Here is a 24,003-nt window from a genome sequence, read left to right as displayed (position 1 = left end):
CTCCGAGAAAAAAATCGTATGTCTTATGCTTTCTATCTGTTTCTACCTATTACCCTGTAGCATGTACCCATATAAAAGCAGTGTAACTTACACTCAAATCCTATCTATTCTCATTTGATCTCTCTCACTCCACCGCCTACTGCCGAGCAGGAAACTAAAGAGGATACAAAAATACCATCGAGAACCTGACAAAACCTTACCTCCGGGCCCCGGCTCAGCCTTCAAAAGCAAGGCCACTCAATCCTGTCATTAAAACCATGGCATATAACCTAATTCGTCATAGGGGGAGGGAACACTGTAATGCTCCATCATCACCGGAAACGTCATTCCGAGTAAAAGCCGGGCATTTACTCAACCCGAGAGTTTGAATCTGGGATGAAATCACATCCGGGGAGAGGGCCAGACGAAATGAATTGGTGTTGTTCCTTGATTTATTACATCCGTCGCGGAAGCGAAAAGGAGTGAAATTTTGCCGCTCCTCCTATTAATCTATCGCTCAGTCTTGCCGCAAAGTCAAGTGTGTGAAATTAATAATGTAAACGTCATTGTCAAAAGGTGGCGAGAAGGCTCGCAGTATAAGAAAGTTTGATTGTCCTATTGCAAGCGATACACGAGCAAAAACGTGGGGGGCGAGGAAAGCATAAAGTACACAGCAAGTAAGCAAGTCTACAAGTGGGTTGTCGTCATTGTCTTGAGAAAGTCATAAGTAAACAAGAAGGCAGGGGACACTGGATTCGCACGAGCAACTGGCTACTTGTTGTGCTAGCTCGCGCTGCTTTCATGCTTTGGATCGATGCACGATGGTTATCGTCTTCTTTCTGGTGCATGAGCTCGGCGTAGCTATTCCCCGGTCAATCAGTTTTTCCTATTTTTCAACCGCAGCCCAGGGCACTTACAGAATCTTGAATTTAACCAACTCTCCCTCTAGTTCTTCCTGTTCCAACTTGCTCATTACCAATTGTTTCTGAGATGCTCATCAGTCAGCTGCATCAATCGAGGGGAAGTAAAGAGGTGCATACCACCAAAGCGCAATGTTCAGTATTTATCTGCGCCAGAGAAGCTTCAAGTTGTTTTCTGCACCATGCCGTTAGCACCAGACCTGCTCCTGAAGCAATAGACACTTACACGTGCTGACTTAGGTTCCGGTTGATAGCCCTCAGCGCATCCATTTCCTCCTGGTGCGCATTCTCAGCTTTGACTTTGGCCTGGTACTCGCCCGCATACGAGTCAAGCATAAACGGCGTAAATGTCCGGCTAATCTTGAATGCGTCTTGAACAAAATCGTCTGCCCTATATTCTAGAGCAGAAGACGACGTAGAGGAGCGCTCTGATTCTGGGATCTATCCCAATAGTTAGTTGGGCCATGCGTCGGGTAAGCCCTATTCCTCACCTTGTAAGAATCAAAGAGAGGCCCTTTCAAGTACTCCAGTATCTGATCAAACTTCAGTTTCAAGATCGCTTCTTCGTTGTTGTACAAAAGGACCAAGCTGAATCCGAAGATAGCTTCAATCCCATTAGCAAATACAGTGTCCATGATTCGGAATACAAGGTCTAAAGGTAATCTGCGTTTCAACCTTGTTAATTAATTTGATTTTGGGAATTGGGAGTAGTAGACTCACCGGTATGAAAACATAGTCAAGAACCACTATCATAATTCCACATTTAGTTTTACGTTGTGATAAGGGGAAGGAGCAAACGGACCTGGCTACAATACATGCTACTCTTGATGCCTTGTCTCACGAAATGAATGTGTAATACTGGGAGGACGTCTTCGACTAGCCTGTCAAATTGGTACAACCGGAGTTGGAGCCCCGGCATATCGGGAAGGAAGTGCCCGCGAAGGTCGTCTGGAAGAGATTGAGAATCAGTCACAAGAGGGGAGGGTGAGTTTTGTAAACGTACAAGAGTGCATCAACCGACAAAGAACGCAGAAAGCTTCTTCATCAGGCATCTAATCACAGCCATGTTGTTAAGAATTGTACAGAATGGGAGGCGAGGAGAACGTACATTCAAGAGTAGAGCAGCAACTATGAAGGCCAATCCTTGACAATATCCAACATCCGGATCATACCTAAACCCAACTCGATATTAGTAATCTTTTTGTAAATCTCTCGCGAGACAGAATTGGAACATACAAAGAATACGCCTTGAGGACATTGAACAAGTTCTCCTGTCCCACCCCACTGCCGTCTGTGAAAAACTCGTGGTTCGGGAATGTCCGACCAAGGTCGCGCATGATTGCTTTTTCGTGCGGTGTAGGTTTTTTGATTAGGTCCGAGTAAATTTTTTCAAGTGCTGCGTCTTTACTCGCTGACCTGTGTATTGAGTGAGTGAGTTTGAGCCGAGCCGAAACTTGGATGTGAATTGGTACGCACATGAGCTGCCACATCATTCCCCTCAAGCTAGCAGGGATGCCATTCTCAATAGCTTGAGCCAGTTCAGTTGGCCGTGTTCGTGCGACTTCTTCATAGTCTATCACTCCTGTTAATGTTTTATCCAGAGACGGCATGGCTCAACACTCACTCGCAACCACTTCACCCCAGAATCCCCAATCAACAGCTCCAGCCGTATCTCCTTCCGAGTCATCATGGATCTTCTTGAAGCCATCAACCAGCTTACTTGCTCCGTCCACACTCGCCCGTTTCAACGAAGGGTCTGCTTCTTCTTGGCCGACTTTTGTTCAAGGCGCGCAAGGAGCAACGGTAAATTTCCTGCCGATGAACCCGACGCAATTGTTTTACGACGAGACTGCTTCAGAGCTGCTACCGCAGGTATAGGAGAGGTAACCGATGTGGATCGCCGCCTGCCAGTGGGGGAGCCTGGTTTGGATTGTTCAGGTGAATCAAGGGGTCGTGACTTGACACTTGGTGTATAGAGCGGGACCGTCGAAAAACGGGGGTCTGCGGCCTCGGTATCGTCGAGAGATAATTCTTGAAATTCATCTTCGGTATCTTTAATAGTATCAGTCTCTTTAGGTGTTGTACTAGGCCTCGGAGAATCCCCGTCTCTGGGAGTATCAACACTTGTAGTAGATGTTGTTGTGGACTTGGACGTGTTCAGGGCGTGTACGACCGAGGAAGAAGAAGAGCGTGGTGATGCCACTATTAAAGCTTAACGTCAGGCTGAAAAGATAGACAGAGGAACCTCCGCGCGTACCTGTAGGTTCACTTTCCATCGTTTTATTTCCAGTCGTAATGGGTTCCACAGCGACGGCTGATTCCATATCTTGACTGTATTTCAACACAAATGAGCGGCCTGTGAGAATCTGGTAAGCAACGAGGGTTTCTCGAGCTCTGGTCGTGATCGGGACGAGAGAACTGGCAACGCTGCTGGCTGTTGAGAGCCAAAACGATCAAGTCTATGACAAATGTATGACAAACGTGGTTCCGGGCGCGTGTTGGCTCCTGATCTGCGTGCTTCGCGCATACAAACGTATTGTGAACATTGGGAACAAACGACGTGGGCCGAACAGGCTATTGGTGCATTATTGACCGTCCATTTTACAGCACCCACTATCTACTTCTGCACCCTCAAAAAATATTTTCTGTAACTGCCATGATCAAATATGTTGACCGGAACTATGTTCATCTTGTGCCTTGTTATAATATATTAGCAAACCCGGCAATTGAAATATCTGACTTTGATTTGTAATTTATGAGCCAGTTGTATGCGTTTTTATTATGTACCTCCTTCAGCATACTTATCGGCCCAGTGCATGCGCTAGCATATCCTTGTCCTAAAGCTGAGGGAGAAAAGCTATTATATACATCTACACTGTGTGCTGCTAAGCCTGACCCAGTCTAGATTAAAAAAGCAAGATTTTTCTGTTACAATGTTATTTCGGTCCATCGACAAGAGCCCACAGATAAAACACCCCTAATGTACCAACATCATCAATTCCTGTTATCGTTTGGGCCGAAAGAGACTCACCGAGTGACCGATAAGGCTTCCAACTAGCGGTCAAAGCTTCCATCTCGTTGGGTAACAGGTAACATCCCCCTTTGGCCTTTTTCCCGTTTGCGCGAGCCTTGAGCATTTCGAGCGTTACTCCTTCTGGAAGTGGTACGGGTGTGACCGGTACGAGTGGAATGGTGGCGAATTGTTTTGGGTTCGAAACTTCTGGCGCTGCCGCTGTGGACTTTGATGTAGATGCTTGAGCCGGTGTCGGAAGAACTGATGTGTCCTCTCCAGATTCAACAGCCTTTGCTTCTTTTGGCTTTTCGGGCTCGTCGTCATCGGTTTTAGGAAGTTTCTTAGGATCGATGCAAAGTGAGTGCTTTTCGGGGTCATGGCTCGAAAGTACCCAGTTCAATAATCCTTTTTGAGTCCCCAAGTCACCGACGGGTAGGATATCGGGGCGACGAAGGGAGAAAATAGCAAACATGTCCACAGTCCACTAGAAATGTCCCAGCGTGAGTGTCGGGGGGACATCTGCTCGGGGAGAGACAAACCTTTCCAATACCTCGCACAGCAATTAGCATTTCCAAAAGCTCTTCGTCAGTTGTATTGGCCAGTTTTTGAGTTGATAGTCGGCCGTCTGCGAACCGCTTTGCAAGGTCTAGCACTATTGGGCCGATTGGTCATTAGTACGGCGAGGTATACTAGACCGTGATTGTCCATGCCATATTCTGCTTTCCGTCCACTCAGCCCCGCGGTCCTTAGAATACCCTCGTCTACGCTCGCGATTCTTCCTGGAGATGGGAACGTATATTTTAATCCCCTGGATGATATCCCATGTAGTCTGATCAGGCGAGGAAGGAAGAAGAAAGCTCACTGGTCATAGTTAAGTGATACTTTTTCGGGCAACGAACGGTCAAAGAGACGTAGAAACCGATGCCGAATAGACTTGGCGGCGAGCCATGATATCTGTTGGCCTCTGTCGCTCATCAAATAACCTATTACCTTGCACACTGAAAGTGATGTTGTACATACAAGATGGAAGTAACCAGTGTTCTATGCCAATGTGGCTGTATCAGTCAATTACCCCCACTATGACTGGAGATCTATCACTCACTGAAATGGATCGACAGGCTCCAAATGCTCAAAAGGCCTGCATGGCAGCTCTTTGAATATTTTCTCAAATCTTCCATCAGCCCTTATTAAATGTTCTTTTGCTTTATCAAATGAAAAGGTCAAGACTGCTGGGATAAGAGCAGGATCGTAGGGGGGTTCGATGAAAGGCGGAAGGGTAGGCAGTTCTACAGCCGATCCACTGACTTTCCTCAAAGTAGGAGCAGGTCGTTTGGAAGGAGTTGGTGATCCAGAACGGCCAGAAGCTGTAGGCTTTTTGCGACGAGGAAGTGTAGCTGGTTCAACGGGGTGTGTAGCTGGGCTCTCGGTTGCGGTGGATCGGAGGCGTGTGGCGGACCTAGTGACTCGGCCAGACATATTGAAAAAAAGGAGAAAATTATGCGTAGATTTCTGTTTTTGATCACGTTGTTTTTGATACCCAAAACAATGCGAAACTCAAGTGGTGGAGAGTTGAGCCAAGAAGCGGATGATATCTGTCATCTCTGTTGACATTTGTTTCTTCGATCGTGTCGCGTGTCTTGGTCATCGAGGAACAAGCGCCGTGAGTTGCACCGCACCCCAACTACGACGATATTATTTATTGACGTTTAGCTTTAATTACGAGAGAATAACGAAAAGATGAATCAGGAAACGAGCACAGGACCGCTCCTGACGATCCGGGATATCAAAAAACAATCGGTCAATTTTGTTTTGGAAGGTGTAGAGCTTGCGTTAGTGTTCCACTAGTAATGTTTACAGCCACATTGCAATCAACTGCTATTTTTCTCATAGCTTTGCCAACTCTCTTCGACGAGTTTGCATGGCTGATTTGCCAACAATTGGTAAACATTCATTATTTAGAGAATCAAATCGGATCTAATACCTGGGGTTTGAAGCTATTGACCTAGTCGAAATCGAGAGCAACACGACCGTTCTACCCGATGAGTTTTTGGCGCACCGACTGGGCATGGTCCCTCTCGTGAGCACAAATTGCGACGAGGCATTGAGGTATACAAGGGTGCGTGTTATTCCGCGTCACCCCTTCCCCCTAACACGTTTTCCTTCCCGCTTAGGATTGTACATGTATCTCCCGATGCAAATACTGCTCGGTCGAGTTATACTTGAACGTTTCGTCGACAAACCAACCTGTTGACATTACTTCCAACAATCTCGATGTTGTCCCTTCAGGTGGAGGCGAGTTTGGAGGGGAAGATGAAGGAGAGGAGGGCGATGAATTGCAGAAGCGACCACCGAATTTCGGGACACCTATAGGGAAAGGTATAGTCATTCTGGCGTCACTTGACTCATTGTGGATATTAAAATGAGCCCAGATGATCCGAATGTTCCCCCTGTGTTGCTATGCAGGATACGAAAAGGGCAGGAGCTCAGGCTACGCTGTATAGCCAAAAAGGTTTATCCACCTCAATATCAGTTTCGTCTGCCCTCACTGACTTTATGTGTATCACCTAGGGCACAGCAAAAGAACACGCCAAGTGGTCTCCCTGCACAGGTGTCGGCTTTGAATATGACCCATACAATAAGCTCCGACACACCACTTACTGGTACGAAGTTGACTCGCGCGCTGAATGGCCGCTGAGCGAAAATGCGAAAGAGGAGGAGCCCCCAAGAGATGACGAGTCATTTGATTATATGGCTAAACCGGAGAAGTTTTACTTTGATATTGAGACAGACGGGAAGGTTGCTCCTAGAGAAGTCGTTTTAAAGGTGTGGCCACTTGCTCTTGATGATTTTCCTATATACTCAAAGTAGTGGCTAGGGGTTGATTGAACTGCAAACTAAACTTGGGAACATTATTCACGGATTGACACCTCGGAACGAATTCGACGGAGACACAGGTGCTGGAGCTGCAATTGTTCCTCAAACCAATGGTGCACGTCAGCAAACAAACGGATGGGGTGCTGCTGCATCTCCCGCTCAAACTGGAGGATGGGGAGCTGCAAGCCCAGGACAAGCTGCGGGTGGATGGGGCTCAAGCCCTCGTGGAGGAGGCGGAGGATGGGGCTCATCTGCTAGTCCTCGGGGTGGTAACGGAGGATGGGGGTCTAACAGCCCTGCCAATTCTGGAGGCACATGGGGATCTGCATCACCCAACAGGGGAGGCGGATGGAACATGTAAATTGGGTGGTAGTCAAGCTGTCTCCGGTCTCGAAACAGTTTTCTCACAGAATCTTACTTGTCCGTCTGTCGTTCGGTCTGGGATATCCCACAATTATTCGTCCTATAGAATCGTACATTTATTCACCCGTGTGGGTAGCCTGTTGCTTGGTGATCGGTATGTTGCCGTCTGCAGCCACATCCGGCGGCATAGATTAGTTACAGGTACAAATGCCGTATTACTTTATTTCCGGCCTTGTTCAGAACAAGATTCAGGGGAAACCACAAGCGCCAGGTCCCATGCTTCGATTATTTGGATGTGATGCATCCGAGTCTCGGCAAAGTCTATCGCACACGACGATCCTTTATGCCACCTTCACACCCGAGTTTTCTCGTGTGTTGACTGACTGATTGACGAGCCCCTCCCATCCGTTCCCTACATCTACCCGGGGGGCCTCGGATTGCTTTGGCTGCCATTGGGTACATCGGCAGGCCTAAGTGGTCCCTCATCATATCGGCTCTCGCGTCAACCTCGGCCAGACCGGACAGCGCTCTCCATGCCCAATGCACCACGAATAATATATTTTACGTTCCAGGCATGTTTACGCTATCTGGTCGACCCTCGACATTAATTCACCATTAAATATACAGCTATTCGGCTTCGTAACACTGCCCTTTCTAACGCTCACGTTCTTGTTTTGTTCATCCGTAAAGCGACACCCGACGTTACCGAACAACACATTCCTCTGGAGTAGGTCGTCGCCTCCCTCCCCCTTAAGCCTCTATACTAATATGCCTTCCATAGCACTGTCATCATTAGCCGGATCTCTGCTGTAAGCTTCGCGTTAATTGATGACCATAGGGGGTCTGAAGGATACGTGTAGATTGTTTACTCGGCAATTAGACGGGCCTGAGCCGCCCTATGCATTATGTCAAGCCCAAAGTGCCATCATGCTCGGTAAGTTCCGCCCCTGTGCGTTAATTAGCCTCTTCTTAAGCCAAATTTTTCATCGGAATACAGCTCAGCCGCCCGGAATGTCAGCTGCAGCTCTGACAGTCGTCTGGAAAGTATGTACCATCCCAATTTTGGTCGGACGATTACCGAGGTTTGAATGATATTGGAATAGGTTTGGAGCCTCACATGGAGCGTACGAACAAACGCCGTTATTTCTAAGGAATCGAAATGGCTATCCATTACTGTACGTTCTACCCTTCCTTTTGGGTCATCAGGGTTCACTTAGACTGCGGAACATCTAGTTACTCGGCTTCCCATGGCTAGTGTGGATTGGCCTCTCCGCGATCTTTGCAGCAACACAGATCAGTTCGCGCGTTCACCGATCGTCATTCTATTGTATCTCAGACAACCAAGACCTTAGTTCGTACTCTTTGCTGATTCTGTGCTGTCTTTTCCTTACATCTGAATCCTAGGTATAGTCTCTTCCGTTCTTGCGGCCGTGCTTTTAATCCTATGCTTAATATTCCAAGGTCCGCATCTCTTTAATATATCATTTACAATGCGGTGTTGAGATAAGAAATATAGGCTGGACCGTGATTCTCGTGTATCGGCGATTTCGGAAGTCGAAAAAACTTGGACGTGCCGAAGTGGGAGAAGTGTCTGTTCCGTTCTTGGCTAGGATCGTTGCTTTTGCTTTGTTTATCTTCGTAAGCCTTTCTTCCTATACTATTCATTGCATTTTTTGAGTATTTATGTGCCTGCAGGTCGCTTTGGTCCTCAGTTTTATTGCTGCGGTCCTCACATTCTCTATCGAAGTCCCCGATATCATCATTGCCTTCATTGGGGTTGTCATCTTTCTTATTTTTGGGAGTCAAGAAGACGTGCTTGTTGCGTGGCATATCATTCGGCCCAAATCCCCAAGAGTTCCTCATTCGGAAGGTCAAAACTCCTCTATCGGACATCTGTCTGATCCACAGCCCGTCGAGAGCCACTCATCTCCGAGTAGCCTTGCTCTGGCGTCCTACAAGGACGATCATCACGAACTGCAACTATCTCAAACGAAACCAAGGTTTGAGTCCGATATCGAGAGCCAGGGCACAGCTACCAGCTCTCAGGCTTAGCATGTTTGTCTTCTAGATTCCTGACCTAGTCCTGTCCTACTCAACTATTAGATGTACTCTGGATGTATCACATCGTTGTTGGATTTAGTCGAATGTGTGCTCATATACTAATTTGACCTGGTTGCATATGCGAACTGTTGCTACTTCGGCTGTATCTTACTAGTATTTATTTATATAATCAAGTTTGCTGAGCTTCGATCTATTTACTTACTTGATCAACCAACCATTGAGTGAAGAGCCATATTAGTAGTTGTCGCATCATAAACCAATCCTCTATTCAAGTCGGGAACAGGACTATGTGGTGAATATACACAACTGAATCAGTGGATGTTGCTTCCGAGAACTCCAGCGCCCATAATATATGATCATGAAGAACGGGATTTTCTCAACTTATTCAGCTTACCAATAGGAGGCGATAGTGATACCACCTTGTAATTTAGTGATTTGAAGTGTTTTCAGCGCTAGCTTGCGTCTTTGCTTGTATCTTATTCAGTACCAGAGCAGAATTTATTATTACAAGGACTCATTTGTTTAATAAGATTGTATACGCTGATAAACCATAACCTTTTCAGTCATAAACAGAAAACAATTCGCTAGACCGGACTACCAACGGGTTTCCAGGGCTGAGAAGCTTGGGAACGACTGATCCATATTGCTTAAATCAAGAAGACCAAAGACACAAAGGCTACGACCGTAGCCATGAAGTTGAGAGCCACTGCTGTGATTGATTGTCAACGCATATATACACAGTATAAGGTTGAGACTCACGAGTCTTTATAGTAGAATTGGGAGTAGGTACCATAATGGGATGAATCTGCTTGACCTCCCCTCTACGAACGATATAGGATTAGCGTGGCTTGACTAAATGATTCAGAATCAACCCACTTTTTAAGAGCTAAAACAGTAAAAGAACCACCGACACTTCCACGCGCAGCGGATCCAGCTGCAGCAGCCCCAGTTGCAGCATCGTATGTATCAGCAAGAGCTGCTAGGTCTGCGTTAATCAATGATCCGGTATAGTTCTTGATCGCTCTAAAGGCTGAATTGCTGAGGAAGCTCGAGTTATTAGCGGTCAATGCCGCAATGGTAAAGTACTGGTGGGTAATGGTAGTGAAGTTGTTCTGGTCGGTCAGGGGCACTCCATATTGCTCTAACAGTCACGTTTTAGAGCAAGTGATTAATTAAGAATAAGCTCTGGAACGTACTCAGATCGGACGCGAACTGGGCCCTTTGCCGCTGGTACACACTCTCAGGAACAAAGTTCAACCCAAGAAGTTTGTCGGCATAGAGAGCGCGGAGAAGATAATTCTTCGCGTTGGACTGGTATGCAACTTTCGTACCATAATCACTATGCTGGATCCATTGCTTCAGTCCTGAGTTGGCTGCGTTCTGAAGAAATTGAGTACTGCTATAGACCCGGGGGTCGAGCCCTGCATCACTTACGAGGTATTTAGGAGACTCGCTAGATTTATCTATCAATGAGCTCTGAATCTCGACCATACTCTATACACAGTCAATTTTGGTCAATCCTCATGACTCAAGAATGATTGCACTTGGATATCTCACCTGAAGAGCAATCAACCCCTTTAGTGCGACATTTGTCATATTAGCGGAAGGACCAGCAGCGTCTCCCACGAACCAGTCTCCGGTTACCCTAGGGTAAATTCATAAACCATATTCAATCTAATTGTAGCCAGACCTACTCTAAACCATGGAACAATGCGTTGTCGACTAGGTAATCAGCCCAAGTCTTCAACGTGTTATACTATAGCAGGGTCGATGTCAATAAAGTCCAAGATTGCGTTTAGTGAAGCTATACGGACGTGAACAGCTGCCAGCTCCGCCACGCCAGTATACCTCATAAATGCGTAGGTCATAATAATCATACTCGTAGTCGCTAAAAATCAAGTCAGTGGTACTCATACAAAGACGTAAAAGTGGTGCATACAATCAGTTCGACTGCTATGTTGATTAGGATGTACCACTGCTTCCCCGTAACGCAAGCCGACATTGTGGGCAGCAAAGGGTTGGTTAAAGAACCTTGAATAGTCCAAAATTGTTCTCAGGCCGTAGTTACCGAGCATGGGGTTCGTATATATGAGCATCGGCATAATCGAGTATAACGAATTAACGGATGAGAAGACTCCAGGCACTTTCGTCAGAGTTAACTATTAGTATTTCAATGAGATTAATCAAACCATGGGCTTACTGCTTGTGCCGTCTTCCTCGGTGGCCATGTCTTTAATAAAAAGCTTGATGTCCGAGTCCTGTATACTTTTGGTACCGTCCGGAATTGTGAGCTCCATACTGGCGAACGCTTGCAACGTGCTTGCTGATATGACACCCATGTAATCTGGAGATATTTCGCCCCCTTTGTCATAACTTTAGCAGCTAAGCTCGCGGACGCTTTGACGCCGGGTACCCAATCATCAAGTACAAATCTCAACTAAGCTCATCGGTAAGAAGGCGACTATGGCTGGTGAAATATGGGCTTACAGCATCATGTTCAGTCGAGAATTCAAGGGTGTAATATAGACCCCTGTCCTCTGGTGATGTGGGCGTTTGAAATTATACTGCTGGGTTTCTTGAATGTCCCGGAACAAACGTTGCTCTTCTCCGTACCGAACCAATGCTTCCCCAATCCTGAGCGATGGCCATGATGGGCCAATTATCCGTTACTTTCCGGAAGTTGGTATCTTGTGTGTTGCCCAACTTGCCGGTCGACAGGAACTGGCCTCTGACAACAATGTCTTGACCGGTTTGCCAAGTTGTCCCACCACTCAGAGTGCCATCTTGCTGGGTCTATGTTGCCAGGTCAAGGTTCAGCTTATCGAAACCAATAAAATGTATAGGATCCATCTCGACACCTACTTGATTTCAAGCGAGATAAAGTGCACCCCACTGAGCTCTTTGGCGGAATTCTGTATGGACAGCTGAATTTTGAAGAATCATATTATGAATTATCGTATTGTTTTCTGTCGCCGTCGACCATTTTACCACCTGTTCCCTGTTCCCTGTAACCCAATCTATATTTATGCGTCAACGGATCGCAGCAAAGCTACGACCAATCCAGAGAGCTCTTACCTCCACTGACATCTAGGTATACCTAGCGTTATTATTGGGGCGTCAGTGCCAAAAGTTTCTCAGAAAACCACACTGCTGAATTACAGAAACACTATGCTGATTTTGATCTGCTTCATTTGTGTAAGCGGAAATATCGATGTAAGAGAATGGATGTGATAATCGGGTGAGGTCCGTATACTGAGAGGCAAGTTAACGTTATATAAGTTGGATTTCGACAACGACGTGTACTGCAATCATACACCGATCAATAATTACGTCTAATGGGTGATACAAGCCCAGTATTATGTTTGTCGGACCAGCAGTAAAAGCTATAGTTGGTTTAGTAGGGATGTTCTTGAGCACATTCGAGTTGTCAATAAGCCGAAATCACGTGGTTCTCTTTGCCTTACTTGGAAATAGGTTTGCCGTGCGATAGCATTTACTCTGGTGCTGGGATTACCCCATAATGTGTATGTCGTATTATCGACTTTGACGTAACAAATCGAACCAAGAGTCTATGAATAGGTTTTGTAAGGGGAGTGAAAGGGGAATGAAATCCACCAGTTGCAAATTTGGGCCATTGTCCAGCAATCTCATTGGCCCCTTGAGCCCAAGCAGATACATGCGGCGATTTAACGAGCAAGGGGCTGGAAGGTAAAACGTAGGGTTGTGCTACCCAAGTCACATTCGCTGTGCTCTGGGCTCGAGCAGGTGCTTCGAGCAGGCTGGACCCCAGCAATAGCGATGTAAAGGCGGAGCTTAAAGATCGCCACGGCGAAGGCATTTGAAAGATAAAAGGAATCCAGAGTAGTAAGATCTTGGTGCAGTGGCTTATAAAAAAATGCAACATACGAGCGCCAGTACAGTGCACAAACTTTGACACAGCCAAGCAACACCAGCAATTGATGCTGCTTCCATTTAAGTTATCTTGGCATAAGGTCGTACCCTGAACGTAGATCACTTGCCTTCAAAAGAGACACACCTGCCCGAGAACGCCAGAGAGCTCAATCAGCACAAAGACTCTCCGGAACTCTACAGCTACCCGATGGATTTTGCAGCTACTCGCTTGTGTCTGAAATGAATGCGTCAGGATTAGTCGCAACCAGTCGCAGGTGCAGTAGAGAATCAATTAAATTGCACCACCCCAGACCAAACTAACGATCAAGGAAGTATGTGTTCTATCAACTCGGATTACGAGAAAGAGGATAATGTTATCCTATATGTAATCTAAGTCGATATAAACGGTCCGCATGAGAGGCACGTAGCTTTAGTAACAGAGCAGTGGCGGCAAAGCCAAGGATCTAAAATTGCAAAATAAAACAAAAGACTGACTATAACATCAAAATAGCAAGAAAAGTAATATACATGGTATTGAAGCAGTCAGATAAAACAATACGAATCCCCTGGTCACATTTTCTGGATTTTAGAGTGAGTGAGTTACGCATAACCCAGATTTATCTTATAGCATACAAAACACACCTCTAATAGCAAAGCCTGAATTCGAGGAATTACCAGAAGGAGGAGCCATTGTTGGTGATGGAGAAGCTGGAACCTGAGTGATCGACTTGGTGGGAACACTGCAGCGTTTATGACTCATTATTAAGCATCTGCATAGCAAGGCAGCCTTGTGACACCTACTTGAGAGCCAGGAGCGCATAAGAACCTCCAATATTTCCCCGTAGGCTATACCCTTGAATAGCCTGTCCGGTAATAACATCATACACATCAGCTGGAGCAATGACTTCGCTATCACCTTGCATCATCGCAGCCAAGCTTTTGAGTGGAGTCAGTGAGGAATTGCTGAGGAAATTGGTATCACTGGTGCTCAACGCCGCAAGAGTAAAGTACTCCCATGCGAGACTAGTGGTAGTGCCCTGGTCACCCAGAGGTACCCCAAATTTCTCTGAAAAGCTCGTTAGTAGCTTGCCTCCAAATAACTTTGTAAACGTACTCATCCCAGAGGTCCACTGTGTCCGTTGTATAGCATAAACACTCTCAGGTACAAAGTTCAGCCCAAGTATCTTGTCCGCATACAGCCCGTGCAGCAGTTGCGGTTGCTCGCTGTTTGACTCATATCTGAACTTTGTCCCTGAATTGCTCAGCTCCATCCATTGCTCCAGCCCAGACTTCGCCGCATCCTGCCCATCCTCATTCAGCTCTGCCACCTGCATTCATCATCTTCATCCACCTCACCTCATACGTCGATGACTCGTTCTTCATTCCCACTGCCTCCTGTATCTCCACCATGCTCTGCGTCCTCCACTCAGCTATCTTTCGCTTTTCTCATACCTGTATCTACTCACCTTTAGCGCAATCAGTCCCTTGAGCGCAAGGTTCGTCTGGTTCGAAACACCCGTCGTCATGAACCAGTCCCCGGTCAGCCTGCCAGTGTGCCTCCACTTAGCTCCCACTCAGCTCCGGTCGTACCATCAGCTTACTGATCTGAGTGTACCAACGCGTTCTTCACCAGATAGTCAGCCCATGCCTTGAGTGTGTAGTACTTCACACCCCTGTCAGCCACATCGTCTCACACATCCAGCAGCTCGACGTACATGCTTTGCTGCGAGCTTTGCGTCGCCAGTGTACCTCATGAAGGCGTACGTCATGATGATCATGTTTGCCGTTGCTGCCGCACGCATGGTTCTCCTGTCAGCGATCGCATACAGCATAGTTGAGCACAGCTCACCATCTACCGGGTTCCGATATTGCCTTTCATGTGCCACCACTCGCGAGTAACGTAAACCGAGGTCGTGGGGTGCATAGGACTGTGCGCGAGTCTCTGGGTACTCGAAGAACGAGGCAAGCGCATAGTTGCCCAGGTTCGGGTTCGTGTAGATCAGCATTGGCATGATCGAGTACAGCGAGTCTACAGACGAGAACACCCCTTCCCCTGTCCGCCAGCTTCAGCGTCATCCATCGGATCAAACCAGTCGACTACTCACTACTGGCACCTGTGTTGTCTACTGCGGCATCCTTTGTGAACAGCTTGATGTCCTGTAGGTCAGCAGCAGTGCCAGTGCCGCTGAGGGTGATCTCGATGCTGGCAAAAGCCTGTCGGGTGGCGAATGCGACAACAGAGGCGTAGTCGGGAGAGTATCTGGCTGCATCGGTCTGGACCCTGTTGTCGAACTCGACAGATGCAGTACGGGCATTGTCATAGTCAGAAACTGAATAGCGAATCTTCAGAACAAATTTTAGTGAGGATGCTTTATCTCTGAGACGTAATGGGATTGACTCACAGCGTCCTCCTCAGAGCTAAACTTGGACAAGAAATAGAGGCTTCGCTCTTGCGTTCCGCTGTTTGTATAATACTGCACCGCAGGATTCCTTGAATGTCCGAGAACAAATGTCGCCACTTGAGCTTGGGTAGCGACTGCACCTAAATCTTGCGCAATAGCCAGGACAGGCCAGTCCTTACCAACTTGGCGGAAATTACTGTCTTGTGTATTAGCTAGCACACCGGACTTAATAAAAAGACCCCGGAGTGCGTCAGCCGAGCCGGTTTGCCAAGAGGTGCCTTGTGTCTGAAAAATGAATATATCTTAGCCAATACCCGGATGAAATTAACAGCCCAACACCCACTTGATTGGCAGCAAGGTACATTGCCCCCCATTGCGCACGCTGTTGTCTCTCATTGTAGACTATGGGTTGCTGGAGATACATCTTGTGAAGAACGATGTTTCCGGTTGTTGTAGACCATTCTACCGTTTGGGTAGTATCCCCAGTGACGAATTCTACATATGGTCAGTAATTAGTCAATGTTTGTTCTCATACGACTTCTATAAGAAAGTCTATTTTACCTCCGCTGATGTCTGTGTATACCTGATCGAATGATGTAATCAACATATGTCAAATTTAATCTTAGACAACTCACTGAGATGGCATGGCTTGCTCCATCGTTTGCAGCGACTGAAACGGAGAAGTACGAGAAAGGAAGCGACAGACGAACCAAATCGTTGACCTACACGCGTGTCAGATCTCGGGATAAATCACGAACTATCAAATGAGACTTACGTCAATTGCACTCAAAAATGTGACAACAATATCGACTGGCCCAGCACGCGAACTGATGATCGTTCGTGTAGCTGTAAACTATGGCTGACAGTCACGCTCTATCCTAGATTTCACACATACCATGCATCAACTTACCTCCGTTCGCGTTTGAACAGTAGTATTTGATGCCACAATTGTACCCAACACGTTGTAGGTTGCATTATCAACTTTAACATAACACGCCCACCCCAGAGTCTAGAATTGGTTTGAGGTCTCTATGTCAGGTAAATCGAAAAAAAATTGTTATTGGATTTATATACTCCGCCAGTCCCGAAATAAGGCCATCGTTTGCCTGGCTCACTGCTACCTCCCGCAGTCCAGGCGGAGGTATATGGAGATTTAACAGATAGTGGGAAGAATGGAGGGTTGAACGGTGTTGTCTCCCAGGTCACATTTTGGGATAATACCATAGACGTAAACGAGCTTAAGAACAAACATAGAGTGACCAGACCAAAAGTTCGATGTGTGTTGAGCATCTAAGTATCGACGAAGTCGAGCGAAAGCTTAAGAAACTTAGATGGGACAGGTAGGTTGATTTGATCGGGCTTGAGCAAAGTAAGAACAAGCACAAGGTGACTGTCGAATGACCAAGAAGCTCTGATTTTTCTCGTCAGCATCTTAAGTATAAATATCATTGCGGCAACAGGGATCAGCTTTCGGAATACGGTAAGTTCTGAAACTGAATAATTGAGGCTAGTCCAGGGGTACCACCGTCCTCCGAGATGCCCGAATGGCTGCGGGGTACCCAATTCAGAGTTATACCGTGGCTGAAGCGCTGTGATCGATGTTCATTGAGTCGAACTGGCTTGAGCCTATATAAAAACTGTCGAAATGAACTTGTGTATTTACTGACATAGCTCCTGGTACACTGGCTGCATTCAATGCGCCAATATTTGAGCTATGTACCTTCGTCCCAGGTTCAGATGATACTCAGGATTCGACTTCCGCTCTTCAGAATCGCGTCAGATGAAATACTCAGCCGGATCCCGGTCAGACATTGCCCCAGTCGCCAATTGTTGGAACGTACTTGGAATGGTGGTTGTGTTGTCCGAAAACATCCATCACCCTTGCTCGATGATCTGGTTGTTTTAACCTTTATTGCTAGTTATTCATATTACAACATCTGATTGGCACCGGTTCCATCATTTCATTCCCTTATAGCTACAAGAAGTTCGCGATCTGGCAGTCAGAGCGCGTAGAGTCTACTTTGGAAGGACCTGGATATGTCGAACCAACAAAATACTGTATACTAGCGCCATGATATGGACATATCTCCAAATGTTATAGAAGAACCCTCTATAATGGCCCTTCACGGAGTGCTGATAGCCTCCTTCACATAGCTATTTTTATGAAACGGTGCGAATACATAAAGGACAGGCACATGAACGACATAATGGTTAAAAGCTCACAAGCTCCTATTATCGATGGCACTCAAAGGCCCAAGCGCCATATAGAAGAGTACTTGTGCAAGTTGGTAGTAGCATCATATCGCACCAGCTTACGGCTCCAAGCCAGACCAGCTTCAGGAGCTGTTATATCTGTAGGGAACCATGTGCTTACAGCCACGTCTACTATATGACCTGTATGATCCAAATCCCTTGGGAAACGATGAGGGCATTGACGAGATATGATTTGGAGTTCACTCTTGTTTCAACCGGCACATCTCTCTGGTCCAAACTCTAAATCAAATCGCCGAGTTCTATACTTCCTACCAGCTGGCCGAAGGTCACATAGATTGATGCAAGATATCGGATATCCAGGTATTTGTACACTCAACTGAGATTCCTGAGTCCCAATCCATGTTTCCTCATAGCCAAGTGACCTTGTGGGTCTTACCAATCTCACGAGAGCACTCCCGTAGTATTAGCACCAATACCATGCAGGCGCTAGCCTTGGTAAAACGTAATCTTGCCTTCTTCAGCCAAGCCGCAATCAGACCAAAAAACAACTCTCATATCGTGGTAAAGGAAAAGATACAATTACATATGTATTCAAGACAGAAGAAAAAGCTCGAATCATCCCGCTCGCCGGGGTAGATTGAATCGTAAAAGGGCACCACATTCTCGTAGCGATAACTCAACTCAACTAAAGACATCTGCTGAGGCAGAACTAAATCCACTGCGATTTCTCCCAAGACGGGTCCTGAAGGAAAGCACACAGCACTTTGCTTCCGGTCTACATCAAAAGCAAGGTTTGTGAGTCAAGATGGAGCCAGGCTGAGATGAAGGGAGTACCGACCTGAAGAAGAGGATGTCCAGCAACAATGTTCAAAAACCTCTCCAGACCCTCCCGACGAGCCTCGATAACCTCGTCCGAAAAGCGGTTTGTGAACACCTTGCCAGGAAGGGTTGGGATATTGACCCGCGTCGACTCGCGCTCGAGAATATCACGGAAAGCTTCAAAGTCGGAATAGCGCCGGCGAACGACAGAATGACGTAGCTTAAAGGCTGGGATATTTGTCTGTGGAAGGTGTGAGCTGGCTACGAGAGCAAGATAGATTTAGACTTGCCTTGCAGATGATCTCATAGTCTGTGTACATCTTCCTGCCAAAGCCTAGATAACCGCCACCGCAGTGAACGATTGGACCAAGCCATCTAAATAATACAGAGGCTTACCATGCGTCTGTGGGCTCCTGACCTCTATCTCCAGGAAGCTCTCGGGGACGCTATACATTTCTTCAATCTGGTAAGACCAAACTGATAAACAATTGGGTAGAGCACACGACAGGTTGATTAGCTCACCGTCTGCTCTCGGCCCACAAGTGAAGTCGGGTCATTGAATGTACTCGCAGTGCGAGCAAATGGGTTAGGACCAGTGAGGTCTGAGCTGCGGGCAAAGGGCGAGGGAGCTGCGTAGCCGGTAGACATTTCGAGAGGTGGGTGGTGGCAGACGACAAGCGAATAAGTTCTGTGTGACTAAGTCATACATCAGCACAGCCGACCGGGACATTACGATCACAACTCCAGCCTATCACGGCAGCCCGAGCGATTGGACAATTAGCCACTTGGTAAAATTGAAAAAATAGACTTTTTATTATTATCGTTGCTGTAAACACATTTTTATCATTGTGGTTGTATCAATATCACTAGAGGTAAGGGCCATCTATTCGCCTTCTTCCCAGGCTAACCCGCGCTGTTCATCTCCCACCCCGATAGCCTTTTCGATAGCCTCGGATAGTTGTCGTAAAGCGCGCGCATTGGCTTCTGCATCCCCTTCTTGCCTTAGTCGTGCCAGTGCATCATGTGTGGGAGCCCGTGTCCCATGTCGCTGTTCGCTACTTGTCCCAACACCCAATACCTCTTCTATAGCCTGCTGCCTCAATGGTCCATAAAGTTTATCGATAGACCTGAGCAACCCATGCATATCTGGATTATCAGCTAAGACCTTCCTGACGTCGAGTGAAGTTGCTACAACATAATAATGCGTTGAGGGGGTGCGGGTTGACTGGAGAGAGACCAACTTACCAATGGCTTCGTATTGTGGTAGAGTCAATGGCTTAGGATCGTTCTTCGTTACCGGGTCGACGTACGAGGGCGGTTCAGGCACGTATGGCCACTTCAGCGAATCAAGAGTGCGCAACGGTTTGGGGTCCGGAAGCTGCTCTTCTTCGACCTTGGGTTCAGTTTTGGGCTCGTCTGGTTTAGTATCCGAGACTATTGTTCGCACAGGTTCAGAGTACTGTCCGCAATAAACAGAACCCTCCACGATACCTTGAGCTGGGGGCTGGAGAACTGCTTGTACTGCCGCCGACGCAGTAGCACATGCCTCCGAATCACCTAACACGAAAGGATTAAATCTTTCCAAACGGGTGGGGTTCGGCTGTAATCACTTACTCTTATGTTTCTTGTAACATCCTAGCGAACAACTTTTGGTTCTTTCGGTTCAATTCAAGGCCCCTATCGATCTAATCTTAACCGGGACTTACTACACGATTCGACAGCCCGGGCAAGTATACTTGAACTGCTCAGTCTCGCAGATCTGACATTTTGGTGGCGGTCGTGGTGGCATCGCACACCAAGTATAGTCTTGTGACCAAAAAAAAACTTATTAGAATTTGCATTGGCCCTTTTTTGTAGGGGTGTAGCCACTTGAAACCTGAAACCTTCCCAGAAAATGGTAAATAAATTTACCAATAGTATGCTTGCCGAGTACCGTATAGTTATTTGGAATCATAAATACCACACACATGCCAGGACCTGGACCTGAGTACATGGTATACAAAACGTGTATGTTTGGTCCACACAAGGACTGAATTTTGATATACAGGAAAAAATCGTAAACTCATCGCCTGATACCGCGGGATTGGGGAATGCCACGACCACGACGGGCTGAAGAAGGAACATGTGAGTGGGACATGTAAGATAGGTGCATAGGTAAAGGACTAACCATTGGCTGTAGCGCAGAAATAAGAGGAAGAATACCAGAAATGTATTTTAAGTGAAACATATTCGATACATAACGAGTGTACGCTTACCGCGCATGATGGTAGCACGACCACGAGCTGTTCCGATACCCCTTCCCTTCATGGCATTCGGGCCAACTCGCTTGAACCTTCACAGGCCCAAACCAACAAGAGTTCCATCAACGGCAAACAGATTGCGTGTCGACGATGCGAGAATCACACACGGGGTATAGTCACGTCGTTGAATAATAGGGAGTATTTCATCAAAATAAACGATGAGTGTTTGCACCCAAACCAAACCGACACACTCACATTGGCGCGTTCTGGAGCATATCCGGAACAATAAAGAACCTCACCATACTCCCCCGAATGTACACTTGGTCCAACTGAGAGACCTTTCCATCTCTTCCGGTGACAGTGATGTCCTTTAACGAGATATTGAGCGAGTCTTCGGCTGGTACGAGTCCAGGAGTCAGCCCCCAACCCCAAATCAAGTTTATACAACCGCCACACACCATCTGCCAGTTTCCCGCGATACAACGCGCCTGATTTGAGCTCGACGGTGATAATGTGCCCGAGCGCTTCGTGCAGGAGCTTGACAGGAACACCGATTGTCGAGGCCATGGGTTTTGGTCGAGTTCAAGGTACAACGCGAGGCATTTGGGTTAGGTAATACAGGTCACGGGTATCATTCACACGGGTCAGAAAAGTAAGATTGTGGGTAATATATAAGTATGCGTGTATATATAGTAGATTAAGAGTTTTTTGTATCCCTTTCCCTGTTTTCCATCTACCAGAATCGTACCGAGTTGAAAGGAAGACCTCTTGATAACCTCAACATCGCGACGTTGCTTGATAATGTCGAGAACTGGTGGTGGACAATGAGCGAACGGCACAATACAAAAATGAGGAATAACTCACCCCATTCCCAATAAACACCTCAGCCCTCTGAGCAATAGACATATCTATGCTCTGCGAAACCCACATCTCTTGCCAATTCAACGTCATATCCTGGCTCGTAGACAACTTTTTCCACCCATCAGCTCTCAAATCCTCCTTGAGCTTCGCCAAATAATCCGGTTTGCCATTTGTGAGGATGTATATTCTATCCAGGCCGGGGTGCAACTTGCGCATCAGCCGAGCACGCTCGACAATCTGCGCATTAGTAGGCCAGCATACGCGATGATATTCCGCCACGGCTTCGGGTGTAGCTTGTCCGCCTCCAGCCCCCTCAGGAATTTTAAAGGCGTCGGGCAGTTGGGGCAAGAGTGCCCATGACGTGTATGTAGACGACCAATTCGCGAAATGCGTGCAGTGGTAGGAGTAATCGCCTCGTCGGACATGCATCGCGAGGAGACCTTCGATCTTTCCTTCAGGGTAGAAAATCAACGGCCGAGAATTGCGCTGTTTCACTGGACTAATCAGTGCAAAGTTTCGTTTGACAGCTCCGACGACGAGGTCGGACCATTTGAGCATTTGCATGGTTGCTGATTTGGAGAATTCATCAAAAGCGGACAAAACGCGGGTCGAACCAGTGAGGCTACGAGTATTGCATTAGAGACTCGTATATGCCACAGTAAACAACTTACTAGAAATTGAACACCTGCTCTCGTCCATCTATTTCAACACATTTATCGTCCATATCCTTGAGCTTTTGGGCCCAAAAATCGATAAGAGTTTGCGCGTCCGACTCCTTCAAGTGCCCTGCCACTTTTTCCGTATCCAATACAACACGATCCCCCTTGGGACAAATCGTATCATACCACTCCTCAGACACTGCGCGGGGTGTGGGGTCTCCTCCTGGCCAGACACCACCTATGACAGAAACACATTAATTCAATCGTGCTTGACTGGTCTTCGTCGAATGAGCATACCCGCAGTGGGTGCATCCATAAATGCGTTAAGAGGTATCCAGGGTGCTTTTGAGCCAAGACCCATTGCTGGGTGGGCTGCTGCATGGAAGGGTATATGGACATAAGCGCGCCCCGCTTTGTGCGCTACGTGGGTATTAAGCAAGCTGTGTGACTATAAGTAACCACCCGGCGCTACAACCTGTACACTCACATCTCCTGAAGAATATTATTCCAGCTGTGCAGATAAACGTAAGTAAATAACACAAGATAATAATGAAATGGAAATACCAACCCAAGTCCATAAACCTGATTTCGAAAGCGGACATAACGGCCATTTCGACCAGCAGGCGGGGGCAAATCGGGATTATGCTGAGGCATATTCCGCATTCTTTCCTCGTAGTCCTTGAAGTCGCGTCGGCCGGGAAGTATTTCATTCGAAGGAGGAGGAGGAGCAATAATTTCGTCGCCATCGCCGCCATAACTAAACAGGTAAAATCCAACAAATAGAAAAACCCCTAGAGCAACCAGTATGTTCCTCGAGCGTCTCAGGGACCGTGTAACGTTGCGTATTCTCGCGCCAATCGAGGGTGGTCGCGGCTGCATAAGCTCAAAATTGTCTGAGTACGCGGATATGGGCGAGCTAGAGCGTCGATGGCCCGTGAGCCTCAGATGTCCGCTCATTCTCAAATATTACGAATTATATATAGAAAGCTTCTATAGCGATCAACATCTGCAATACATTCGGTGAAAGCGAATTGGCTTACCTATCCCGTCACCTTACTCACGATCCTGCGGAGTCAGTCGTTGCAAAAAGACTGTGTTGCGGTCTTGCAAGGCATGATCTGGATCTGGCTTCTGAGACAAAGTGGGCAATGTGTCACGTGAGCTAGGAGGGAAAAGTGACGTATGTCAATCAGTCTTATTGAGATCTGAAGTCTGCAGTTGGTGCTTTCTTCTGCATAGTTGCGATCTCTGCGAGTATGTTTAGTGGGCTTGCAGCATTACCTGTACCCATAATATAGCATGTATTCATGTTCAGAGTTTTGTTTTACCTGTCTTGTCTCAACAAAGGGGATCTCGGAGTGCACCGCCTGAATATCGGTTAACGTTGTGCGCGTCTCCATGTTGTAAGCTCTACGTTGCCGTATAACGGATATGCTGTGCGATATATATATTCAGACTCTTACGGCTCCAATACAGAGCCCCTCTTATCCAAAGCAACGTTAAGCGTTTGTTGGGATTTGTGGGTTCCACATAGGCGACAGACAAACACGCCACCACGCTTTGCAATTACAAACTGCGGATAATCCAATCGAAAACTAACGGCATCTTCAAAACCTGCCAACCGCTGACAATCATTCTTTACGGCCACACCCCCTTTACCCATCTACCATCCTGGCAGTTCCAAAAGTCTCTGACAAGGAATGCATA

General features: G+C 47.0%; 6 protein-coding genes across 6 annotated transcripts; 2 read left to right on the top strand and 4 right to left on the bottom strand.

Moving 5' to 3' along the window:
* Positions 1-666: 666 nt before the first annotated feature.
* RhiXN_06691 (GTPase-activating protein GYP5) lies at positions 667-5,388 on the bottom strand (the record flags this gene model as incomplete). The annotated part of the gene is made up of 21 exons (XM_043326507.1): positions 667-690; positions 741-840; positions 897-964; positions 1,020-1,074; positions 1,126-1,340; positions 1,391-1,562; positions 1,620-1,645; positions 1,702-1,847; positions 1,903-1,951; positions 2,008-2,071; positions 2,136-2,315; positions 2,376-2,472; positions 2,524-2,673; positions 2,724-3,101; positions 3,157-3,255; positions 3,931-4,396; positions 4,452-4,564; positions 4,608-4,720; positions 4,775-4,876; positions 4,933-4,953; positions 5,015-5,388. The coding sequence occupies 21 exons, from the start codon at positions 5,386-5,388 to the stop codon at positions 667-669; spliced, it is 3,012 nt and encodes a 1,003-aa protein (XP_043181939.1).
* Positions 5,389-5,649: 261 nt separating this feature from the next.
* RhiXN_06690 (DNA-directed RNA polymerase II subunit RPB3) lies at positions 5,650-7,147 on the top strand (the record flags this gene model as incomplete). The annotated part of the gene is made up of 7 exons (XM_043326506.1): positions 5,650-5,741; positions 5,803-5,852; positions 5,907-6,028; positions 6,084-6,288; positions 6,342-6,421; positions 6,481-6,735; positions 6,788-7,147. The coding sequence occupies 7 exons, from the start codon at positions 5,650-5,652 to the stop codon at positions 7,145-7,147; spliced, it is 1,164 nt and encodes a 387-aa protein (XP_043181938.1).
* A 535-nt stretch (positions 7,148-7,682) lies between these two features.
* RhiXN_06689 (uncharacterized protein) lies at positions 7,683-9,201 on the top strand (the record flags this gene model as incomplete). Its single annotated transcript, XM_043326505.1, has 10 exons — positions 7,683-7,725; positions 7,777-7,876; positions 7,931-7,958; positions 8,030-8,083; positions 8,152-8,193; positions 8,253-8,324; positions 8,383-8,500; positions 8,554-8,610; positions 8,666-8,787; positions 8,845-9,201. The coding sequence occupies 10 exons, from the start codon at positions 7,683-7,685 to the stop codon at positions 9,199-9,201; spliced, it is 993 nt and encodes a 330-aa protein (XP_043181937.1).
* Positions 9,202-9,857: 656 nt separating this feature from the next.
* On the bottom strand, positions 9,858-16,727 carry RhiXN_06688 (uncharacterized protein; the record flags this gene model as incomplete). The annotated part of the gene is made up of 26 exons (XM_043326504.1): positions 9,858-9,919; positions 9,970-10,031; positions 10,087-10,351; positions 10,407-10,590; positions 10,645-10,704; positions 10,768-10,855; positions 10,905-10,966; positions 11,025-11,098; positions 11,150-11,353; positions 11,411-11,572; positions 13,744-13,841; positions 13,903-14,167; positions 14,216-14,402; positions 14,458-14,514; positions 14,568-14,646; positions 14,703-14,764; positions 14,817-14,890; positions 14,951-15,154; positions 15,207-15,444; positions 15,504-15,788; positions 15,847-15,998; positions 16,065-16,086; positions 16,139-16,225; positions 16,279-16,356; positions 16,414-16,512; positions 16,578-16,727. 26 exons carry the CDS (start codon positions 16,725-16,727, stop codon positions 9,858-9,860), a joined length of 3,360 nt encoding a protein of 1,119 aa, XP_043181936.1.
* Positions 16,728-18,492: 1,765 nt separating this feature from the next.
* RhiXN_06687 (sorting nexin-3 protein) lies at positions 18,493-19,184 on the bottom strand (the record flags this gene model as incomplete). The annotated part of the gene is made up of 3 exons (XM_043326503.1): positions 18,493-18,797; positions 18,933-18,999; positions 19,059-19,184. 3 exons carry the CDS (start codon positions 19,182-19,184, stop codon positions 18,493-18,495), a joined length of 498 nt encoding a protein of 165 aa, XP_043181935.1.
* Positions 19,185-19,419: 235 nt separating this feature from the next.
* Positions 19,420-23,253, bottom strand: RhiXN_06686 (O-FucT domain protein; the record flags this gene model as incomplete). Its single annotated transcript, XM_043326502.1, has 13 exons — positions 19,420-19,724; positions 19,782-20,093; positions 20,151-20,171; positions 20,792-20,868; positions 21,032-21,173; positions 21,235-21,313; positions 21,525-21,587; positions 21,641-22,259; positions 22,309-22,534; positions 22,594-22,736; positions 22,784-22,807; positions 22,865-23,053; positions 23,126-23,253. 13 exons carry the CDS (start codon positions 23,251-23,253, stop codon positions 19,420-19,422), a joined length of 2,328 nt encoding a protein of 775 aa, XP_043181934.1.
* Between the last annotated feature and the right edge of the window lie 750 nt (positions 23,254-24,003).

The sequence above is a fragment of the Rhizoctonia solani genome, chromosome 7 (genome assembly GCF_016906535.1).
Source record: "Rhizoctonia solani chromosome 7, complete sequence".
Classification (NCBI taxonomy): domain Eukaryota; kingdom Fungi; phylum Basidiomycota; class Agaricomycetes; order Cantharellales; family Ceratobasidiaceae; genus Rhizoctonia; species Rhizoctonia solani.
Note: the sequence above shows the minus strand (reverse complement) of the source record. Positions and strands in the feature narration are given on the sequence as shown.